This window comes from Brachyhypopomus gauderio, chromosome 2 (assembly GCF_052324685.1).
Source record: "Brachyhypopomus gauderio isolate BG-103 chromosome 2, BGAUD_0.2, whole genome shotgun sequence".
Lineage (NCBI taxonomy): Eukaryota > Metazoa > Chordata > Actinopteri > Gymnotiformes > Hypopomidae > Brachyhypopomus > Brachyhypopomus gauderio.
The window spans coordinates 28,433,900-28,453,742 of NC_135212.1; the positions used below are offsets into that span (position 1 = coordinate 28,433,900).

The 19,843-nt window shown below is 44.9% G+C and overlaps 2 protein-coding genes across 8 annotated transcripts in view; one reads left to right on the forward strand and one right to left on the reverse strand.

The window, feature by feature from the left end:
- pclob (piccolo presynaptic cytomatrix protein b) overlaps positions 1 to 19,843 on the reverse strand; it is an 83,696-nt gene that overhangs the window by 40,183 nt on the left and 23,670 nt on the right. For all 7 annotated transcript variants that reach the window (XM_076993378.1, XM_076993382.1, XM_076993380.1 and 4 more), the window contains exons 13-15: positions 6,477 to 7,013; positions 5,425 to 6,312; positions 4,673 to 5,269 (exon numbers count right to left, since the gene is read on the reverse strand). In XM_076993378.1, coding sequence (XP_076849493.1) covers positions 4,673 to 5,269; positions 5,425 to 6,312; positions 6,477 to 7,013 — 2,022 coding nt within the window. The remainder of the gene's footprint in view (positions 1 to 4,672; positions 5,270 to 5,424; positions 6,313 to 6,476; positions 7,014 to 19,843) is intronic.
- LOC143497595 (uncharacterized) lies at positions 12,661 to 14,772 on the forward strand. The gene has a single exon (XM_076993384.1). It carries the CDS (start codon positions 12,710 to 12,712, stop codon positions 14,339 to 14,341), a length of 1,632 nt encoding a protein of 543 aa, XP_076849499.1. The 5' UTR covers positions 12,661 to 12,709; the 3' UTR covers positions 14,342 to 14,772.

Consider the following 19,843-nt stretch of genomic DNA (forward strand, 5'->3'; position numbering starts at 1 on the left):
GCAGTGGCTACATGTCAAAGATCACACTCTTAACGTGGCGAAGTCTCGAGAAGCTACAGGAGAAATGCTACATGAAGACATGGAGTCTGAGAGCATTTGACCACCTTTACACTTTATCCAAGCTCCCTTACAGACATATCACTCCATAGCTTCCAATAGCATGATAAGTAAGAAAAATGAGCAAATGACCCTCACAGACTGACCTTAAGAGTGAAACATATTAGTGACTCTGAGCTCTGTCAGAACAGTTTAATGATACAGGTTCATGTTACTGACCCTACACTACCGATCATTACCTGCCTGCCTATCCATCACACATACATATTATTCATGAGCTAGCAGGGTACACCTCTCACTCTCCAAACACTCTTCTCATTACAACTGAACACTATACTGTGATGATCACATTACTGGGCTAAACATAAGAAAGAAAAACAAACACACATGCATGCAAACAGATAACTGGTCATAGTAGAACAGTGTGACATTACTGGTCTATGTGGCTAGTAGCACAACGGCACACTGATCAATTGTCTAAAAATACCCATTATGCATCACTGAGTCCTACTGAAAAGACTAGTCTTTCATACACACACCCACACACTACACAGTGGGTGTTCACAATAAATATTAAGTTTTAAAGTGTGTTACTATAACCAAAATAATGGACTAGGGTGGTATAGTTATGTGCCCCAAAATGACTACACCTCTGTGCATGTCTTATAATTAGACTAAGCAGGAAAAAGCGGCACTAAGCAGACAGGCTGCATGGAAGGATCCAAATAACCAAACAATCCCTGAGGATAGTTCTCTACAGCACAAGCTGGGATGCTAGCTGGAAAAGATGATATCAGCTGCTATTTTTAGTCAGCAGTAAGCCAGATAATGTGAACACAGCACGTCACATTTGTATATAAGCAGCAAACACTGCTCTTTGAAGTTATGCCTTGAAGTTATTCTAGATGAGTGACAGTGATATGGGGAAGCACACTGGCACAGACCAGCTGGCTGCATCACAGTGTGTCCACCAGCATACTGGGTTTAGTGGGCAGAAGGATTAAAGAAACACCAGGACCATGTGATGGGAAATACACAACAAGGTGATTACAAAAGAAACCTGTATTGCTATTTCTACAATAGAAGACTAGACCGGAACCTCGCCGAGAAAGAGCTCTAACTTAAATACTACATTTCTCCTCTGGGAGGAAATATACATATTGTACAACAACTCAGATCTGACCACATCTCTGCCATTTTCCAAAACAGGCCTAAGTCATTTTTCTGTTTGCAACTGTTAGGATTGAAATCATGGCATAAACGTTTGATATCAAAATATTTTGTGTGCAGGGAAGTGAATGCAGTTCTTTCAAAAGTCTTTTGTGTGTGCGTGTGTGTTTTCTTGCACATGCGTGCGTGCATGCGCACGTCACCACAGTGGTCAACAGAATAGGGTTGGAGATGATGTGACTTTACAGGCTGTGCAAACAGACGGGTCAGGGGTTTTAGCCCAGGGGTTCACAGTCAAATTCTCCCACGGTGCAGAGACAGATGCCTCAGTTCTCAAACTTACCTTCACTTACTGCCATTACAGCCAGTCAGTCTCCTCTTAGCTACAGCAGTGCTCATCACATCATTACTGCACAACCCTCAATCAATTTAATAGAGTCGCTCTCTCTCTCTCTCTCTCTCTCTCTCTCTCTCTCTCTCTCTCTCTCTCTTTTATATATATATATGTGTCTGCTGCAGCTGTGGCCATCTTTGCACAGTACGTTACATAAAAGCACCTTCACTCCAGGCCTGGGGAAGCTTGCAGCACTCAGCATATTCAGCACTTGGAGAGCTGCACTTTCTGGCACTCCACTCACATGAAACACCACTCACGCATGCAGATTACACTCTGCCTTCACATCCCTCGCTCTTGTGTTTATTGAGGACTGTGCTGATTAACAAATGAAAACTTGTGGACTTTACAAAAACATCTGTGAAAGATATACATCCCTGATTTGGGAAAAAGTCCCTATAAATCACTTCAGGAAAAGCCATGTCGATTTGCTGTCTGCCTTTGGACATTTGAGATCTCTATACCACTCTGCAGAACGTTGTAGACAGTCGTAAACTACTGTTGGCAGCAGTATCAAGAACGTCAACCACTCGGTCACCCCACTGACCACTAATGCTTCCACTGGCTTGCTGCCTTTGTCACAGGCCTCTGTTCTAATTTTATAGTGGCAGCCATCTGCAGTATAGCCAGGCTGGGAGTTATTTACTGTTCTGGGGAGAAACACAGTTGTCCGGATTTTCATTGCACACAGAAAATGTCTAAAAATCTAAATACTGAGCCCCACATAGTGTGTGATTAATCACTTTGAAGTTTGCTTTCTCCCAAAAATGGATAGCAAGCATTTTACACCAACAAGAAAACCCAATGAAGGGTTAATGAAACCTATTCCAGCTACATTAATACATTTAGGAGTGTTTGGAACTTCACAAAAATACATTTTGTACTCTAGACTCTTTTGTATTCTCAAAGTATCAGATGATGGTAATAATTTTAAAATTACATTATATCTGAAGACTCCATTATCACTGCCACCATCATCATCATCATCATCATCATCACCATCATCATCACCACCACCACTATCACCATCATCATCATCACCATCATCATGACCACCATCATCGTCACCATCATCACCACCACCACTATCATCACCATCATCATCATCATCACCATCACCAACACCACCACCACTATCATCACCATCACCAACACCACCACCACTATCATCACCATCATCATCACCACCACCATTACCACTATCATCACCATCATCACCATCATCACCACCACCACTATCATCACCATCATCATGACCACCATCATCATCACCACCACCACTATCATCACCATCATCATCATCATCATCATCACCAACACCACCACCACTATCATCACCATCATCATCACCACCACCACTATCATTACCATCATCATCATCACCACCACCACCACCACCACTATCATCACCATCATCATCATCACCACCACTATCATCACCATCATCATCAACATCATCATCACCACCACCACCATCACCATCATCATCACCACCCCTATCATCATCATCATCATCATCATCATCATCATCATCATCATCATCACCACCACTATCATCACCATCATCATCATCACCACCACCACCACCACCACTATCATTACCATCATTATCACCACCACCACCACTATCATCACCATCATCATCATTCCGAGTCACATCACTACACATCCCTACACCTCATTCAACACACATAAGTGCAACACTTCTCGAACTGAATATGGTTTTAAAAATCAACTCAGGGAAAGGGAAACAACCGCAGAGCAGTGGGGTGATCGTGACTGGATTTACAAAACCTCCTTTCACATTTGGAAAAAATCTCCTTTCACAGTTGGAAACTAGAGGAAGGAAGATTTTAGGTTGGACACAAACAAACAAATAAATAATCTGTGACAGAGAGGTCCAGGAAGCACTGATGTATTCATATGAATATATTCAATTTAAAACACTGGCAGAGAACGGTAAGACACAATCATGTATGTTGAGTTGTGTACAGTTTCAGCTCAGCCTTCATGGTGCTGTCCAGATAATTTTTTGACAAAAATATAACTCTCAGATTTCATTTTTAAATAATAATAATAATCTCTATATTTTCTCACGTTTATTTATATGGGTAACATTTTACTGAATGGCACTGTTTAGAAGGCTGCCTGACACCTACATAAGCTCTCCATAACAACTGATTTAAACATACTTTTACATTTAGAAATGCTTATTGCAACAAGCGTCATAAAAACTGTTTTCTTTTTTTTCTAAAACAAATGTTATTTTAAAATGTCACATTAAATATTTGTATTTAATTGTAATCTCTTTGTGATGTTACAGTTCTCACTACATCTGCACACCCGCAATAAAAGCAATTCCCCTGAATACTAGTCATATTCATACAAAGGTTGCTGACGAAAGCAGGGGGATGTGGAACCTACTCATCAGGGAACAATGTTCTGGATTTTACAAAAAGCTACAGGCAGTGTTTCACTAAAATAGAGTGTTTTTCCAGTAATCATTAATAAAGAGAATAGTGACCACTTCACAATGACCCCTAAGAAATGTGAATATAGCGCTATTTCTGCAAATCAGATTACTGAATAAGTTAACATTTAGTTATCTAGCTAGCAAGCTATATCATAACAGTGTTATGTCACACTGATATACCCAGACACTGTTAAGCTCCTAGTCACTTGTCATGTTATTTCTCCCCAGCCATTGTTATGACACACAATGTTATAATATTAAATCCTGTGTCCCGTGACACAGTTGTTGTGTCATCTTGACTTCAAAGTTGACAAAAGCAGCTTTTATAACTGCCAATTGAATTAAACATGCATAAATGTTGATGCCAGTTGCGATGAAGAGTATCATCTAAACAGAGCCCTTCAGTTTCATAACGTGCTACCTGTATATGTCTGCGTGTTAAGGAACTGCAATTCCTGAAAACAAAATCCATAAACACACTTCTGGTTGCAGTGTGTCTCCTGCTGCTGTAGGCACCTGAGTTCTTCTGCTCACACAATAAATCAATCACTCAATCAATCAAGTGATCAAACACTTACCTCTGAAAGGTGAGGCATGGGGTTAAATCCACAGAGGCAGCACACCATATTTTGACACTGCGTGCAGGTGTTGTAGTTAGGAGGCTGGTCTTTCTCCACGTTAAGGGCCACCTTACAGACTGGGCAGGCAGGCTGGTTTGTTTTGGTTGTAGTTGTTGCTGGAGCTTCAGCAAGGTCTGACCTAGCTTCCTGCTTTGTAGTAGCAGGTAAGATCTTGGCCAGACCAGGTTCTCCTACGCCCCTTTCTTCAACATTCTTTTCAGCCTGCTGCTTTGAATCCATAGCTTTGGTCTCTGGTGGTTTTGCAGGCTCTGGGTCTGATTGTTGTTGAGGCTCTTTATTTGGTGGGTTCATATCACTCTGCTTTACATCTGGCCACATCGTCTGTTGAGGGTTTGGAACTGGGACATCCTTCCCATTCTTTTCATCCACACATGTTGTAGGAGGATGGGAGAACTTGGCTTCCACTAATGTGGGCTTTGCAGGTACAGACTGGCTGTCCTCTTCCACAGATGCAGGTGGAGGTGTCAGGATACCTGAGGGCAGGATTTCTACTGCTTGGTGCATCTTGCAATTCAGGCACAGCCATTGCTTCACCTGCAGTAATTTTAGACAAATTAAGGCACTGCATGTTTTCTATGATTTCTATGTTTTCTATGTTTTTTAATCAGTCTGCTAAACACATCAACATCAATATAAATATATAAATCCCTAATTGTAATGTGGGGCATTATTGCAGCTTTTTTACTTACCTTTGTCTGATAGGGCATGGGATCCATCCCACACTGAACACATACATTATTCTTGCATTCAGTACAAGTATTGAAATTAGGTGGATCTTCAGTGCCAATGTTCAGATCCACTCTGCAAATAGGACAGTTAGACTCCATGGCTGTAGGAACTGGTTGAAAGGGTGTAGACATTTTGGCAGTTTCTAAAGGTGTGTTGTCCTCAACTGATTTCTCCTCTGCATTGATGGATGGTTTGGTGTCTTCGGTAGAAGGCATCTTATGGGGATCCTGGGGAGATGCAGACTCCTTGTGAGAAACTGGTGGTGTTCTGACAGTGGCTTGGGAAACGGAGCCTTTCCGAGAAATGGGTGGCGTATCGGTTTTGATAGATGCTTGGGAAGATGCAGAACCCTTACGGGAACGTGGTGGAGCTATGCAAGACTCATCTTGAACACCTGATGAAACACCAGACACTGACTGCTCAGGTACATGGTTCTGAGGGACCTCTCGATCCTCCATTATAGGCAGTGGTTCAGAAGACTCTTTCTCTTCAGCAGAGCAAAGTACAAATGTTTCCTCCTTTTGCGCTGTTTTGTCTTCCCCCTCAGGCATTGTCTCTTTTGCTTCCACTGTATCTGAAATCAAAATGTTTTCATTTTGGACAGGAGGTGGTATAGATATTTCATCTTGAACTGAGGTGAATGTAGGTGACGTGTTTTTATCAGGTTGAAACTGAGGTAACTCTTTCTTATTGGTTTCAAAAGCATCAGCTACTGAAATGGGTGTTATGCTTCTTGATTGCTGTGCTGAAGTTGAGATAAAGTCTTGTTTTGTTATTGGATATCCTCTTGGTTCCATTCCCTTTAAGGCTCTCTGTGTTTGACAGTTTAGGCAAAGCCAGTCAAAAGCCTGTAACATCAGAACAATGACACATCACTGATTAATATCAGGGAATTGTAAAGTATACTGTAATGAGCTGACTTCTTAATTATTACTTTATTTATTTGTCATGAATTATCAAATTTAGTCTCAGAAGTAAATAATGTGCCAGGATATACTGTGGCATATTTTACCTCAGGCTGGTGAGGTAAGGTCAGGTTACCTCCACAGCACTCACACACAGGGCTGTTGCATTCTGCGCATGTTTTGTAATTGGGTGCTTGGTCTGAACCAACATTAAGCTCCATCATGCACTGTGGACAAGTTACAAGTGACTTGGAAGGTGTCGCCACTCTTGAAGATTGATCTGCTGCCATATTATTGAGTTGTTTTTCATCTAGTCTTGTCTCTTTTGTTGAGGTTTTGGGTTCTTCGCCTTGTGTGATTATTTCAGGTCTTACAGATTTTAAGTTTTCTTTGCGAGAAGCAGGTGGAGTTGGTGTGGTCTTCACAGCTTCCTCCTTACAGCGTTCGTCTTTTGATAGTGGAGTAGGTCCAGCAGTGGAGGCCTGTAGAGGTTCTGGAGCAGAAATGGGTTTCTGGGTGTGGATTTCTGGAGCAGGTCTGTCCTTGGCTTCCCCAGCCACAGCAGAGGTGTTTTCATCCTGCGGTGGTGTCTGCTCAGCCCCAGAGGCTCTCTTTGATTGGCAGTTTAAACACAGCCACTCCACCTATCAGGACACAAGAGAGAGATGAATTCAGTTTGATTGGTTCAGTAATTAGCAGAGTTGGTCATTTGCTTTACACATACATACACAGACACGTGTGAGTGTGAGAGTGTGTGTGTGTGTGTGTGTGTGTGTATCTCATATAAAACCAATGCTATAATTGGTAATTATCATTATCAGTATAATTTTCAGAATGCTTTAAAGAAAACAGAAGATTATAGCGAACATTCTACAGAACAGCTTCTGTTGTTGTAGGGTGTGAAACCAGTGTGTTCACAACAGTAGGTTTAAAACATAAATACCACCATCTATTATAAACCCATAGACGCTCGTTGTTATTAACAACTCTGCACTGGCAAGCAAAAACGAACAGCAATTCAGGCTAAAACATGCTTACATCGGGAAGGAATCTACTGTTAAATTGGTTAAGTCTACTGTTAAGTTGCTATGGTGATCTGATGCTTAATTATTACCCTACAAGTAAAATAGTGGGCTGCAATCTTGTGGCTGCCTAAAGCAACAGTTTAAAATTATGTAGGGTGCATGCACACTGCCATTTAGTGAACATATTCATCTGCATATTCAAATATGCAAACATATTCATATTTGTGCCTGCAGTAAGGGTGGAGTGGTGAAACAGAGAGAGTGTGACAAAGGCTGAAGGCAGTAGGATGGAGACAGTCACTCTCTGAAGGGGAGGATGCTATGATGAGGACCATCAACTGAGTTGGGTGCAATGTTGCTTTGAACCCATCGCCCCCCTCAGACCCTCTCATTCTTCCTCAGACATCCTCAGACCCCCTCATACCTCCTCAGAAATCCTCAGACCCCCTGATACCTCCTCAGACACCTTCAGACCTCATCAGATCTCCTCAGACATCCTCAGACCTCCTCAGACATCCTCAGACCTCATCAGATCTCCTCAGACATCCTCAGACCCCCTAAGACATCCGCAGACCCCCTCAGACCCCCTCAGACACCTTCAGACCTCATCAGATCTCCTCAGACCCCCTCAGACCTCCTCAGACACCTTCAGACCTCCTCCGATCTCTTCAGACTTCATCAGACACCCTCAGATCTCCTCAGACCTCATCAAACCCCCTCAGTCCTCCTCAGACTTCATCAGACCTCCTCAGACCCCCTCAGACCTCCTCACTTCAAGCAAGTGAGTTCCATAAACACATGTCCACTTTTTCACAATGGGATTTGAAAAACAAATTGTAATTACATGTGAACCACACATTTGCACACATAAAATAATTTATGTAAATTATGTAAATTTCAATTTTATTCTCATCAGTAAACAGCAATAATAATTAGAGACATTCTGAGTGAGGCAGAGGACCAAGGTGCAAGTGATGGGATCAGGATTGTTAATTAAAGTAAAGAAAATAAATAAATATAACAGGAGGAAACAAGAAATTAGCATGGCTGGAGGAGCAGATATGGGGCAGCTTTAGTTTTGAAGGAGGCTAATGTGAGTGCTGAACACAGCAGTGTTAATGACCACCACTGTCCTGGTTATTGTTATTATTATTTTGGCAAGAAGAATGAATCTGTTGAACATGTTCAGTTGAACTCAGCCACTTCCTGTAACTGCGCCACCTTGTGCAGGTTTTTGTCTCTACCACATGTAGGAGTGCTCAGATGTGTTCCTGTGGGGGATGCAGGATCTGGTGTTCTTCCATAAAACCATGGGGGGCAACAAATGGTGGTTTACCTCAAGAGGTTCCCAGAGCAATGGGATAAAACTGACCATTTGTATTTTAGTTATGTCAGTATGTTTGTGTGGCATGTTTAGTCTTATTTTGCAGCTTGTTGTGTACTGGGTAAAGGTTATGCTAACAGGATAAGAGTTCCATCACTCCCTGATAAGGTTTGTAGACTTCACCCCAAAGGGGACAGTCCTGTATGGAATGCACACTGTATGCAAATGTACTCTGATGTCTTTACCAGCAACCTGATTCCCATTGGTTAACCTGGTTTTTGTGACTGCTGTCCCTTTGAGATGCTGGGGGGATATAAAAAGAGAAGTTTGTGGGTGCAGGGGCTCTTCTTTTTCATCTGGGCTCTTCTCTTCTTTCATCTGGGCTCTTCTTTTCATCTGGGCTTTCTTTTTTGCTTCCTTTGGGGTCCTTCTCCGTGAGGCAGCCTGCACCGGTTGGTATCTCTGTTTCCATTAGGTATTATTGTTACTTTAATCTAGTATGGTTGTTATTGTTTTATATTTTGTTGGTTATTGAATAAATCTGGTTAATTGTGTAGCCACGGTCTTCCTTGATTATAGCTATACTGGGCCAGATGAGCTCATTATTAGTATCAGTTAAAAGGTAAATCAATGCTAATACCAATTCCCTCTAAAGTATCCCATCTGCTACGCATGTTTATGATAAACCTCTGACAAAGCAGGCTATTGTTTATAGCAAGGTACTTTATAAAGTTGGTTAGGTATATTCTATAACCTGTACTGATCTATTTGAGAAGTGAGTTCTTTTAGATTCTTACCAACTATAATTTGGAGTCAGATATTTAAGTTTTATGCACGTCAATCCTTCTTCTGCACCTATTTCCGTCCTTGGTTGTAGGCAAGCAGGTAGGTTAGTTATATCTCATAACTATAACCCCTACAGAATTTGGTGACCCCGACGTGATATGGTACTAGTACAGAAATTTGTGTACTAGTGTGATCCAGTACTAGTACAAAGTAACCAGTTTACAGTTTTGCAAGCAGATAACGACCGTCCGCCCGGATTGCTGTCTGTGATTCACACCTATGTTGCTGCATCTTTGGGTTTGGTCTCTTCTGAGGTAAGACAAATATACCCTTCTTTTAGCAGCAGGGAAAACATAGGTGCACCATACAGACACATTTGTAGAACGGGTCGGAATACCCACCGAGTAGCAGGCGTGCCGACACGTGCAAAAAGACAAGGATTTTAGCTTGTATACACAATGGCTCAGGGATATGCTAGTGTAGAAGAGCAGGCCTTCATGGAGGATTGGGCTTTGGAGGTAAAAGAAACTCTGGTTAGCATGCGCATCAAAGGATTGTCGCTAAATGCTAGCAATGAGTTCATTTTAAATTGGCTCTCATCTGAGGGTTGTAAGCTTAGCACTAGGAGTAAACTCCAACATATTTTATTGAAAAAGCCTAAGCAACACAAACTATTAGCCGCCACAGGCTATTTAGTCCTCCGTAACAGCCTAATTTCTTTAGAGCAACACAAGAAAGCACTGGACAGTATGCGCAACTTGGAAAGCCTCCGATCTGAGGAGATCAGGAGAATGCGTTTACAAATAGACAGCTTTGCGTATGATAAGCTAACTTGGGCACGCCAGAGTGAGGCATTCACTAGGCAAATAGCTAGTCTCCAAAGTAAGTTGAGAGCAGGTACGAACTATGCCTCAACTTTGGAGAAATGCTGTGATAATGCTGGAATTCCTGTGGCTGCTGTGCGACAGATCTTTAACCCTCAATCTCAAATCATGCCTTTGTTGGATGATACTGAGGGTGATGAAGATGTTATGTTAATGGCCTTTGCTAACAGTGGATTAGACCAGGCCCGCCAGCAGGGGGTTGTGTTACCATCCCCACCAGCACCAGTCCTTGCACCTGGGTTAGTGCCACGGCCTCATACAGATAGTGTTTATCAGCAGTCTCCAGCTGAGATACCACAGCTAGCTGAAGCAGCTGGGTTTGGCCAGGCTGTGGGGTCAGAGCCCACACCCCCACTTGCAGATTTGGTTAAGGAAGACCATGTGGCCGTAAGCCCAAGAAAATGGAGACAAGACAAAAGCAGTCAGGTGCTCGCAGCAGCAATTCCAGGGTTACCTGAGCACAGGGAGCGTAGTCCTATTTGCACCAGGTCTAAAACTGCTAGTGCATCTAAAGTAGCCGTCATTAAAACAATGACAGATCCCAACGGTGAACGCTTTAATGTTAGCCGACAGCTAACTTTTCATGAATGTGCAGCACATTCCAGCGTTGTTGGGATGCTTCCCTGTAAAGGTCCATTTGAGCCATACTGGAGTGCACTAATGCGTCAAGCTAGCGCTTTTAGCTTAGAACCAAAGGACATTTGGCAAATAGCTCTCACAACTATCCCTCCAGAGCTAATATCTAAAGCTCCAGAACAACTTCTGGATGGGAGAATCATGACTCCCTTACTGGGAGAAACACACACGGATGTGTTAGCCAGACTGAAAGATACCCTTCTAGATATTAGGGGTATGGTTCCGGCAGCTTGGGATAAGATCATTGATGCAAAACAAGGGAAAGAACCGTTTGAACAGTTTGCAGAGCGCCTTTGGGTAGTTTTTAGGGAGTATTCAGGAATTGAAGAGCCAACTAAGGATAATGAAATCCTGTTGCAACTCCTCAAAAATAATGCAGGTCCACATGTGCAGCAGGCACTAAGTCATGGAGCAAATCCTCCAGATAACACATTTGACTCCATAGTCAGGTGGGTTATGGGGATGGAGAGTCGCTTGAAAACAAACAAGAGACCTTTTGCAACAGTTAAGTGGTTAGCTGAGGGTGAAGTCCCTAGCAAACCAAGTACGCCTACTTTTGAGAAACGTTGCAAATTTTGTAACAAGGTAGGACATGTAATTGAGGACTGTTTCAAGCTAAACAAACAGAAGTTTAAAAGGGCACATAAGCCAAAGGAACGACAGGAGGCTAGACCTACTGGTGAATATCAGACGTTAAGAGAGCAGCTTGCACTGATCAGTCAGCAGTTAGATGCTGTACAAGCGAAGTTCATAACATCTGACCTCAAAAACCTGTCAGATAGAAACAGTGGTCCTCAATAAGGGTGCGTGGCCTCCATTCCTGTCGGCAGTAATATCCATCATGGTAATCGTATCAAAAATTAGAGCTAACCTTGGAGGCCGGTTATGATTTTTCGCTTGTTGATACGGGAGCTGCCTCTTCATGTACAGATCCTACACTTTCACTGACTGATGAGCCCACAGTGTTAATTGTCTTATGAGCCATTCCTTTAAGGGCCACAGGTATCAGCCCTTATGAGCTTATGACAGGAAGAGTCATGAAGCTTCCCATTGATCCAGAGGAACATAGTGAGTAAATGTAGAGCATGTTGTTCTGTTATCATTCTCACATTCACAGACTCACTACTGCAGTTCCATGGATCCCTGATGCCAGGACGGTGACCAAAGAAACCTGCATTGAGCTAGGACAGCGAGTCAAATTGAGCCACATGCTCGGATGTGGGAGATGGGTATGGAAGTATTTCAAGGGGCCATTCACACCAAATTCACTGACAATTTTACCCAAGCAAATAGTTACATGGCCTCCTGGTGTAGCACCAGAACCAAATTGTATAACTCAAATTTGCTGTAATTTAGGTTCCACCCATCCTCCTACAATTAGTTTTTCCATTCCTATTATCCATGTTCCAAGCCAAGCCAATTCTACAACATGGATAAAACTAAAATCAATTGAGGGTCAAGAAGCAGGTGTTTTAAGCACATTATACAAGCGAGGAAATAATGGAGTAGATCCTCGGAAGTGCTATAACACAAAAGAACTTGAACCTGCCATGTACGAGTGCACACATATAGAACCACTCAATTCTACACACAACACATATACATCCCATCTTTTTAATCTCTCTTCTCCACAGGATTATTCTATTACTCCCAAACCTTTTGTTTGGACAAAACGTCGGGAAGGCATGTATTGTGTTGGTAGGTGTGAAGCTGACCTAAATTTGTGGACAGGTGCAGAAAATTGCACATGGACACGTAAATATTGTTTCAATTTAACGACATGCGGCTACCACAAACCAACACAGTGTCCAAATACATACCCTGTCCCTCTAGCTGGTCTTATTAGAGGAAACATTAATAAGACTCTATTGCATGATGTAAACCTTGTTATGGTTCATGTTAGTTACAATATTTCAAATATCCTCTCAGCTTATCTGACACATTGTAAAGCCTACACTAAAACATACACATGGCTCAAAACTCAAATTGAAGATTTAGTGTATGACTACAAAAGCAGATTAGCAGTCCAAATTCCATACTCACAGTCACGCATGAAGCGAGATCTATTCTCGGACATCACTGGATTATTTGGTAGTAGTAATTCACTAATAAACACATACCAAATTTCCAAACAATCACAGTATACATCTTGGCTTACCAATCAGTTTGCAACTGGTTTTCAACATCTGACTAATGGTGAAGATAATATTATTAAAGCAGTAAAGTCAGAAGCTCAAGCTTTGTTACACCTTAGTCATATGATTTTTAACCAAACACATACCTTAGAGCTTGATTTTGCATGCAGAGCTTATGCTCAAGATCTGTTTACAGCAGCAAGGCAGGAGGTATTGGATCTCCGATTCCAGAAATCACCACGTCATGCCTTAGCTGATTTGATTGAAATGCTTGATCTTGATCGTTGGTTTAAATCAATTTCTATGAAAACCATCTATTATGCTGAACTTCTTACAACTATTATGATGTACAATGGAAATGAGTGCCCCGGTTGTATTGGTTTTTATGCAACTTATCCTTTTATTCACCCTGAGCAAATTTTTCCAGATTCCACCTCTATACGTTCATTGGGTACGGTTATCAGGGATCAGGTTGTCAAATGGGATCAGGTGACTGGTTATTTGACTGTAAAGGGTTCTGAAATGTTGCTTACTACACGTTCTTGCTGCCATGAAACAGCCAGTTATGTAATCTGTACATGCAATACATTACAACCTGTCTCTTCAAATGATACTAAGTTGATAAATGTTCATTCGTTGCATGGATACTCTGATGCAGTCCAAGTGTCACACACCCAGTGGTGTGTGATTAGTGAAATGACATCTTTCAGTTATGGGGGTCTTCTGTGCCCTGCCAATCACTCGTTCTGTCTAGAGGTGAGAGATGACTTCACAATGGGACCTTTAAGCATTCTGGGTAGGATACCAATGGACACTGATGTTTCTCCATGGTGGGAAGACACGTTCTATGAGGAAAGCACAAAACCTCTAACAGACACTGTACAGCTGGTTCAGCGCCTGATTCAGACAACCAGCTATCATCTTCGTCAAGCACAAGTGGAAGTGCATCTCGCCAGTGAGACGGTGAGAATCCTGACCAGTGCTTCAACCCTTTCAGCGGAGTACATGTATACCTGGTGGGAATGGGTTTTCCGAGGATGCGTCCTGGCCAGTTCTTTAATACTCGCCATCACCCTGATCCAGTTCTGCTATTTCAGGAAGCACATCACTGCCCTTCGCTCCACTATGACAGAGACACTCACTCTCGGGTCGTTGAATGTTTCTACATTTTGGCGTCCCTGAGGGGGGATTTGTAGGAGTGCTCAGATGTGTTCCTGTGGGGGATGCAGGATCTGGTGTTCTTCCATAAAACCATGGGGGGCAACAAATGGTGGTTTACCTCAAGAGGTTCCCAGAGCAATGGGATAAAACTGACCATTTGTATTTTAGTTATGTCAGTATGTTTGTGTGGCATGTTTAGTCTTATTTTGCAGCTTGTTGTGTACTGGGTAAAGGTTATGCTAACAGGATAAGAGTTCCATCACTCCCTGATAAGGTTTGTAGACTTCACCCCAAAGGGGACAGTCCTGTATGGAATGCACACTGTATGCAAATGTACTCTGATGTCTTTACCAGCAACCTGATTCCCATTGGTTAACCTGGTTTTTGTGACTGCTGTCCCTTTGAGATGCTGGGGGGATATAAAAAGAGAAGTTTGTGGGTGCAGGGGCTCTTCTTTTTCATCTGGGCTCTTCTCTTCTTTTATCTGGGCTCTTCTTTTCATCTGGGCTTTCTTTTTTGCTTCCTTTGGGGTCCTTCTCCGTGAGGCAGCCTGCACCGGTTGGTATCTCTGTTTCCATTAGGTATTATTGTTACTTTAATCTAGTATGGTTGTTATTGTTTTATATTTTGTTGGTTATTGAATAAATCTGGTTAATTGTGTAGCCACGGTCTTCCTTGATTATAGCTATACTGGGCCAGATGAGCTCATTATTAGTATCAGTTAAAAGGTAAATCAATGCTAATACCAATTCCCTCTAAAGTATCCCATCTGCTACGCATGTTTATGATAAACCTCTGACAAAGCAGGCTATTGTTTATAGCAAGGTACTTTATAAAGTTGGTTAGGTATATTCTATAACCTGTACTGATCTATTTGAGAAGTGAGTTCTTTTAGATTCTTACCAACTATAATTTGGAGTCAGATATTTAAGTTTTATGCACGTCAATCCTTCTTCTGCACCTATTTCCGTCCTTGGTTGTAGGCAAGCAGGTAGGTTAGTTATATCTCATAACTATAACCCCTACACACAGATCATGAAAATAGCAAACTGTCATGGTAGGTCGGCTTGGACGCCACCAGAGGGTGCGTAAACAGACTTCCTCTGTCACACGCACGCCCACAACCACACAGAGCACACCCTCTCAGTCTCGGACACTCCTACCATCCCAATCACTGGAGTACTGACACCTGTCACATAATCAGGTTGGAGGTATATTTATTCCCACAGGTGGCACTATCCAGTGCTGCGCATTCAGCCTGCACCCTCGTCTCGCACCGTGGGAGGAGTCCGCTCTGTGAACAAAGCTTATTGAACTATGTTGCTATTTGCTCGTTGCCATTTCTGTTCATATTTATTCTGCCTTGTGGCCTGAGTGTTTATGTTTCGTTATGGATACTAAAACCAGTCACCCTCAGCCTCTGCCTCCTGCTGCTTCTGTCCCAGCATCACAGAATGTGCAGCCTTTAGTAGCAGGAGCAGAGGAGCTGTCACCCGTTGAAATCCTGGCTTTACAAGGTAGGACGATTGGAAAACCGCGAGAAACCTTATGCACCTCATGTCCAGCTTTCTGCAGAGTCTTACTTCCCAGGCGAAGACATCTTCATCACCAGATTCTGAGGAGGAGAGAGTCCACATTGCGCCACCAGAGCCCCACAGCAGAGACCCCGAAAAAATGTGAGGGCTTCTTATTACAGTGTGGACTCTACTTCGCATATCTCTCAAGGCTGAGCGATAACACCAGGGTAGCCTACATTATTTCCTGCCTGACCGGCAAGGCATTGGACTGGGGGGGTGCGCTGATGAAGAGCGAATCTCCCCCCCTGTCTGCTTACGATTCCTTTGTTGCAGAATTGCGGGAGGTGTTCAACCATCCTCGGCAGGGCAGCACCTGTGGACAGAGCCTGTTGAAACTACGGCAAAGTACGTGCCCTGCTGCGGAATACGCTGTGGACTTTCGCACTTTGGCGGCCAGCACAGACTGGAATGACGCTGCCTTAGTGGATGTTTTGTAGCCAGCCTGCGACCTGAGTTGCGGGCCAAGTTAGCTTGCAGACAGGAGGGGCAGAGCTTCAACCAGGTAGTCCGGTTGGCGGTTACCTATGACCGCCTCATCTAGGAGAGAGGTGGTCGCGCACAGCAAAGCCCAGCTCCCAGGAACCCCTCACAGGCGAGTCCTAAGGAGAGCCAGATGGTGGAGTCCATGCAGATCGGGGAGACGACAGCAGCCAAGGAGACCGCTCACCTGAGCAGTGGCAGGAGTGAGTAACTCCTTGACTGGAAAATTGCTCTCCATCAATGCCTTGGTTTCTTATAAGGGCTGTTCTGCGGGGGGTTTTCGCCCTAGTGGACTCGGGAGCATCGGGCAACTTGATGGACCGGACCCTGGCGGAGCGACTCGGAGTGCCCCTCAAGCCACTGGAAGAACCGAGGTGTGTGCATGCACTGGATGGCCGGCCTTTGGGCGGGGGGGTGATACAGTATCGCACAGCTTACCTCCGTCTCACGATCCAAGGTCACACAGAGCACATTTCATTTTTTTATCACAATTACCTCACAGCGGTGTTCAGAGGCGAGAAAACAGCCAGGCTACCATCTCACCGTCCCTGGGACTACACCTTCACCTTGAAGGAAGGCACCCCCCAAAGGCATAGTGTATCCGCTCTCGCAGGAAGAGGACAAGATCATGAATCAGTATGTCAGGGAGGCCTTAGCGCAGGGTTACATCACTCCGTCCACCTCGCCTACCTCAGCCAGCGTCCTTCTGAAGAAGGACGGTGGTCTGAGACCGTGTGTAGATTACCGAGGGCTCAATTCCCTCTTGGTGGGCTACTCCTACCCTCTGCCTCTGGTGCCATCAGCGCTGGAGCAGTTGCGGTCAGCGAGTGTGTTCACCAAGCTCAATCTGCGCAGCGCCTACAACCTCATCCACGTCCGGGAGTAGGATGAATGGAAGACGGCGTTTAGCACAACCACTGGTCACTATCAGTACCAGGTTTTACCTTACGGCTTGGCTTTGGCACCGTCGTTCTTCAAGGCATACATAAACGAGGTCTTACGTGAGTATTTGAATAAATGTGTAATTGCGAATATTGATGACATCCTCGTTTATTCACCCTCCATGGACCAACATGTACGTGACATGCACGCTGTCCTGGGCACTCTCCTGCACAATAGGCTCTATTGCAAACTTGAGAAGTGCGAGATTCACCTCACCAAGGAAAGCTTCCTGGGTTACATCATCAGGCCAGGTTCGGTACACATGCAGCCTGGCAAGGTGGAGGCTGTGATGGGATGGAATAAGCCTCACACATGGCGTGAACTCCAGCATTTCCTGGATTACGCAAACTTTTATAGGCGTTTCATTTGGTCATATAGCTGCATCACAAGGCCTCTCACTGACCTACTGCGCGGGGGGGCCAAGCGACTACAGTGGAACGCCGCGGCGGAGCAGGCTTTTGAGGATTTGAAAAGGGCGTTCGCTACGGCTGTTTTACATCAGCCCGATCCTAGCAAGCCCTTCATCGTTGAAGTAGACGCCTCAGATGTGGGAGTGGGAGCGGTGCCTTCCCAGCACTTTAAGAAGCACAGCTCTCCCAAGCCGATCGACTTTTTCTCCAAGAAGCTGAGCTCTGCCGAAAGAAACTATGGGGTAGGTGACCATGAATTACTGGCAATGAAACTGGCCTTCGAGGAGTGGAGGCATTGGTTGGAGGGAGTGAAGCATCCCTTTAGTGTCATCACGGACCATAAAAATCTGGAGTACCTGAAAACCACCAAGAGAATGAACGTGCGTCAGGCCCACTGGTTCTTATTCTTCTCAAGGTTTCGTTTTCAGGTTACCTACCGCGCCAGGCAGAAGAACACCAGAGCCGATGCCCTCTCTATGTCCTTTCTCGAGAGCAAGGAATCCATGGAGGAAGAACCCGTACTCCCAGCAGAGTGCTTCCTCAGTGCTGTGGAGTGGGAGATCGACAGGGCGATCTCCGCGGCCAATCCGCATTCCAGATGTCCTCCTCATCGCAGGTACGTTTCCCCGGCACAGCGCACTCCTCTCATCAGTTGGGCTCATACGTCTCTTGGCACAGGACATCCCGGGTCCACACGTACGTCACAAGTGCTGGCAGCCCGTTACTGGTGGCCCGGCATGCATCGAGACGTCATGGGTCACATCACCTCGTGCACATCACCTCGTGCACACTACTCCTGCTGGTAAGCTACTGCCGCTTCCTATTCCCAAGCAGCCCTGGACGCACATAGCTGTGGATTTTGTCACTGACCTGCCTGTGTCGGAAGGAAACAACACCATCCTGACCGTCATAGACTGGTTCTCTAAGATGGTGAGATTCATAACACTTCCAAGGTTGCCAACAGCGTGGGAGACAGTGGAGGCGCTGTTCCGCGAGGTGTTTTGCCTGTACGGACTTCCGGAGGACATCGTATCCAATCGAGGACCTCAATTCACCTCTCGGGTCTGACGTCTGACGTCCAGCTACCACCCACAGGCGAATGGGCAAGTAGAGCGTGCAAACCAAGAGCTGGGGCAATTTCTGCATGCTTATTGCAGCGAGTACCCCGACACCTGGAGTTCACTACTCACCTGGGCTGAGTATGCTCAGAACTCCTTGGTTCAGTCCAGCACGGGAGTAACACCTTTTGAGTGCATTCTAGGGAGGCAGCTGGCTCTTTATCCCTGGAACGCTGCCACATCCGACCAACTGATAGTGGAGTAATGGTGCAAGAGGAGTGAACGCGTAAGCTGCAGGCGGCCGTGAGATGCTTTAAAGCGAAAACGGATCGCCGGAGGAGCGAAGCCCCTGAGTACAGAGCAGGGAATATGGTATGGGTGTTGACCAGTGATGGCCATCTCGGACCGAGAGGTAAGCTGGCAGACCGCTACATCATCGCCGACGCATTAACCCTGTTGCCTACCAGCTATGTCTTCCGGGGGACAGAAGAGTGTCCAGAGCCTTCCATGTGTCAGCCCTGAAGCCAAACCAGGAGGGTCCTCTGACTGCTGAGGTGAGACCGAGACTGCCTTCTCTGTTACAGCTGTCGGACGGACCTGCGTACCATGTTCGGAGGTTGCTGAACTCTCGGCGTAGTGGAGGAGCTCTTCATACCTGGTTGACTGAGAGGGCTACGGTCCTGAGGAGCGGTCGTGGGTTCCGGCTTCTCAGGTGTTGGACCCCTCCATGCTCGCCTCCTTCCATTGAGAGCATCCCATTCTTCCTGCTCCTCGCCGTCCGGGACGCCCGAGGAAAATCCAGCTGGAGGGATCCTTGGGGGTGGGAGGGTGGTTTTGTCACGGTAGGTCGGCCTGGACGCCATCAAAGGGTGCGTACACACACTCTCTCTGTCACACGCACGCCAACAACCACACGAAGCACACCCTCTCAGTCCCGGACACTCCTACCATCCCAATCACCAGAGTACTGACACCTGTCACATAATCAGGTTGGAGGTGTATTTATTCCCACAGGTGGCGCTATCCAGTGCTGCGCATTCAGCCTGCACCCTCACC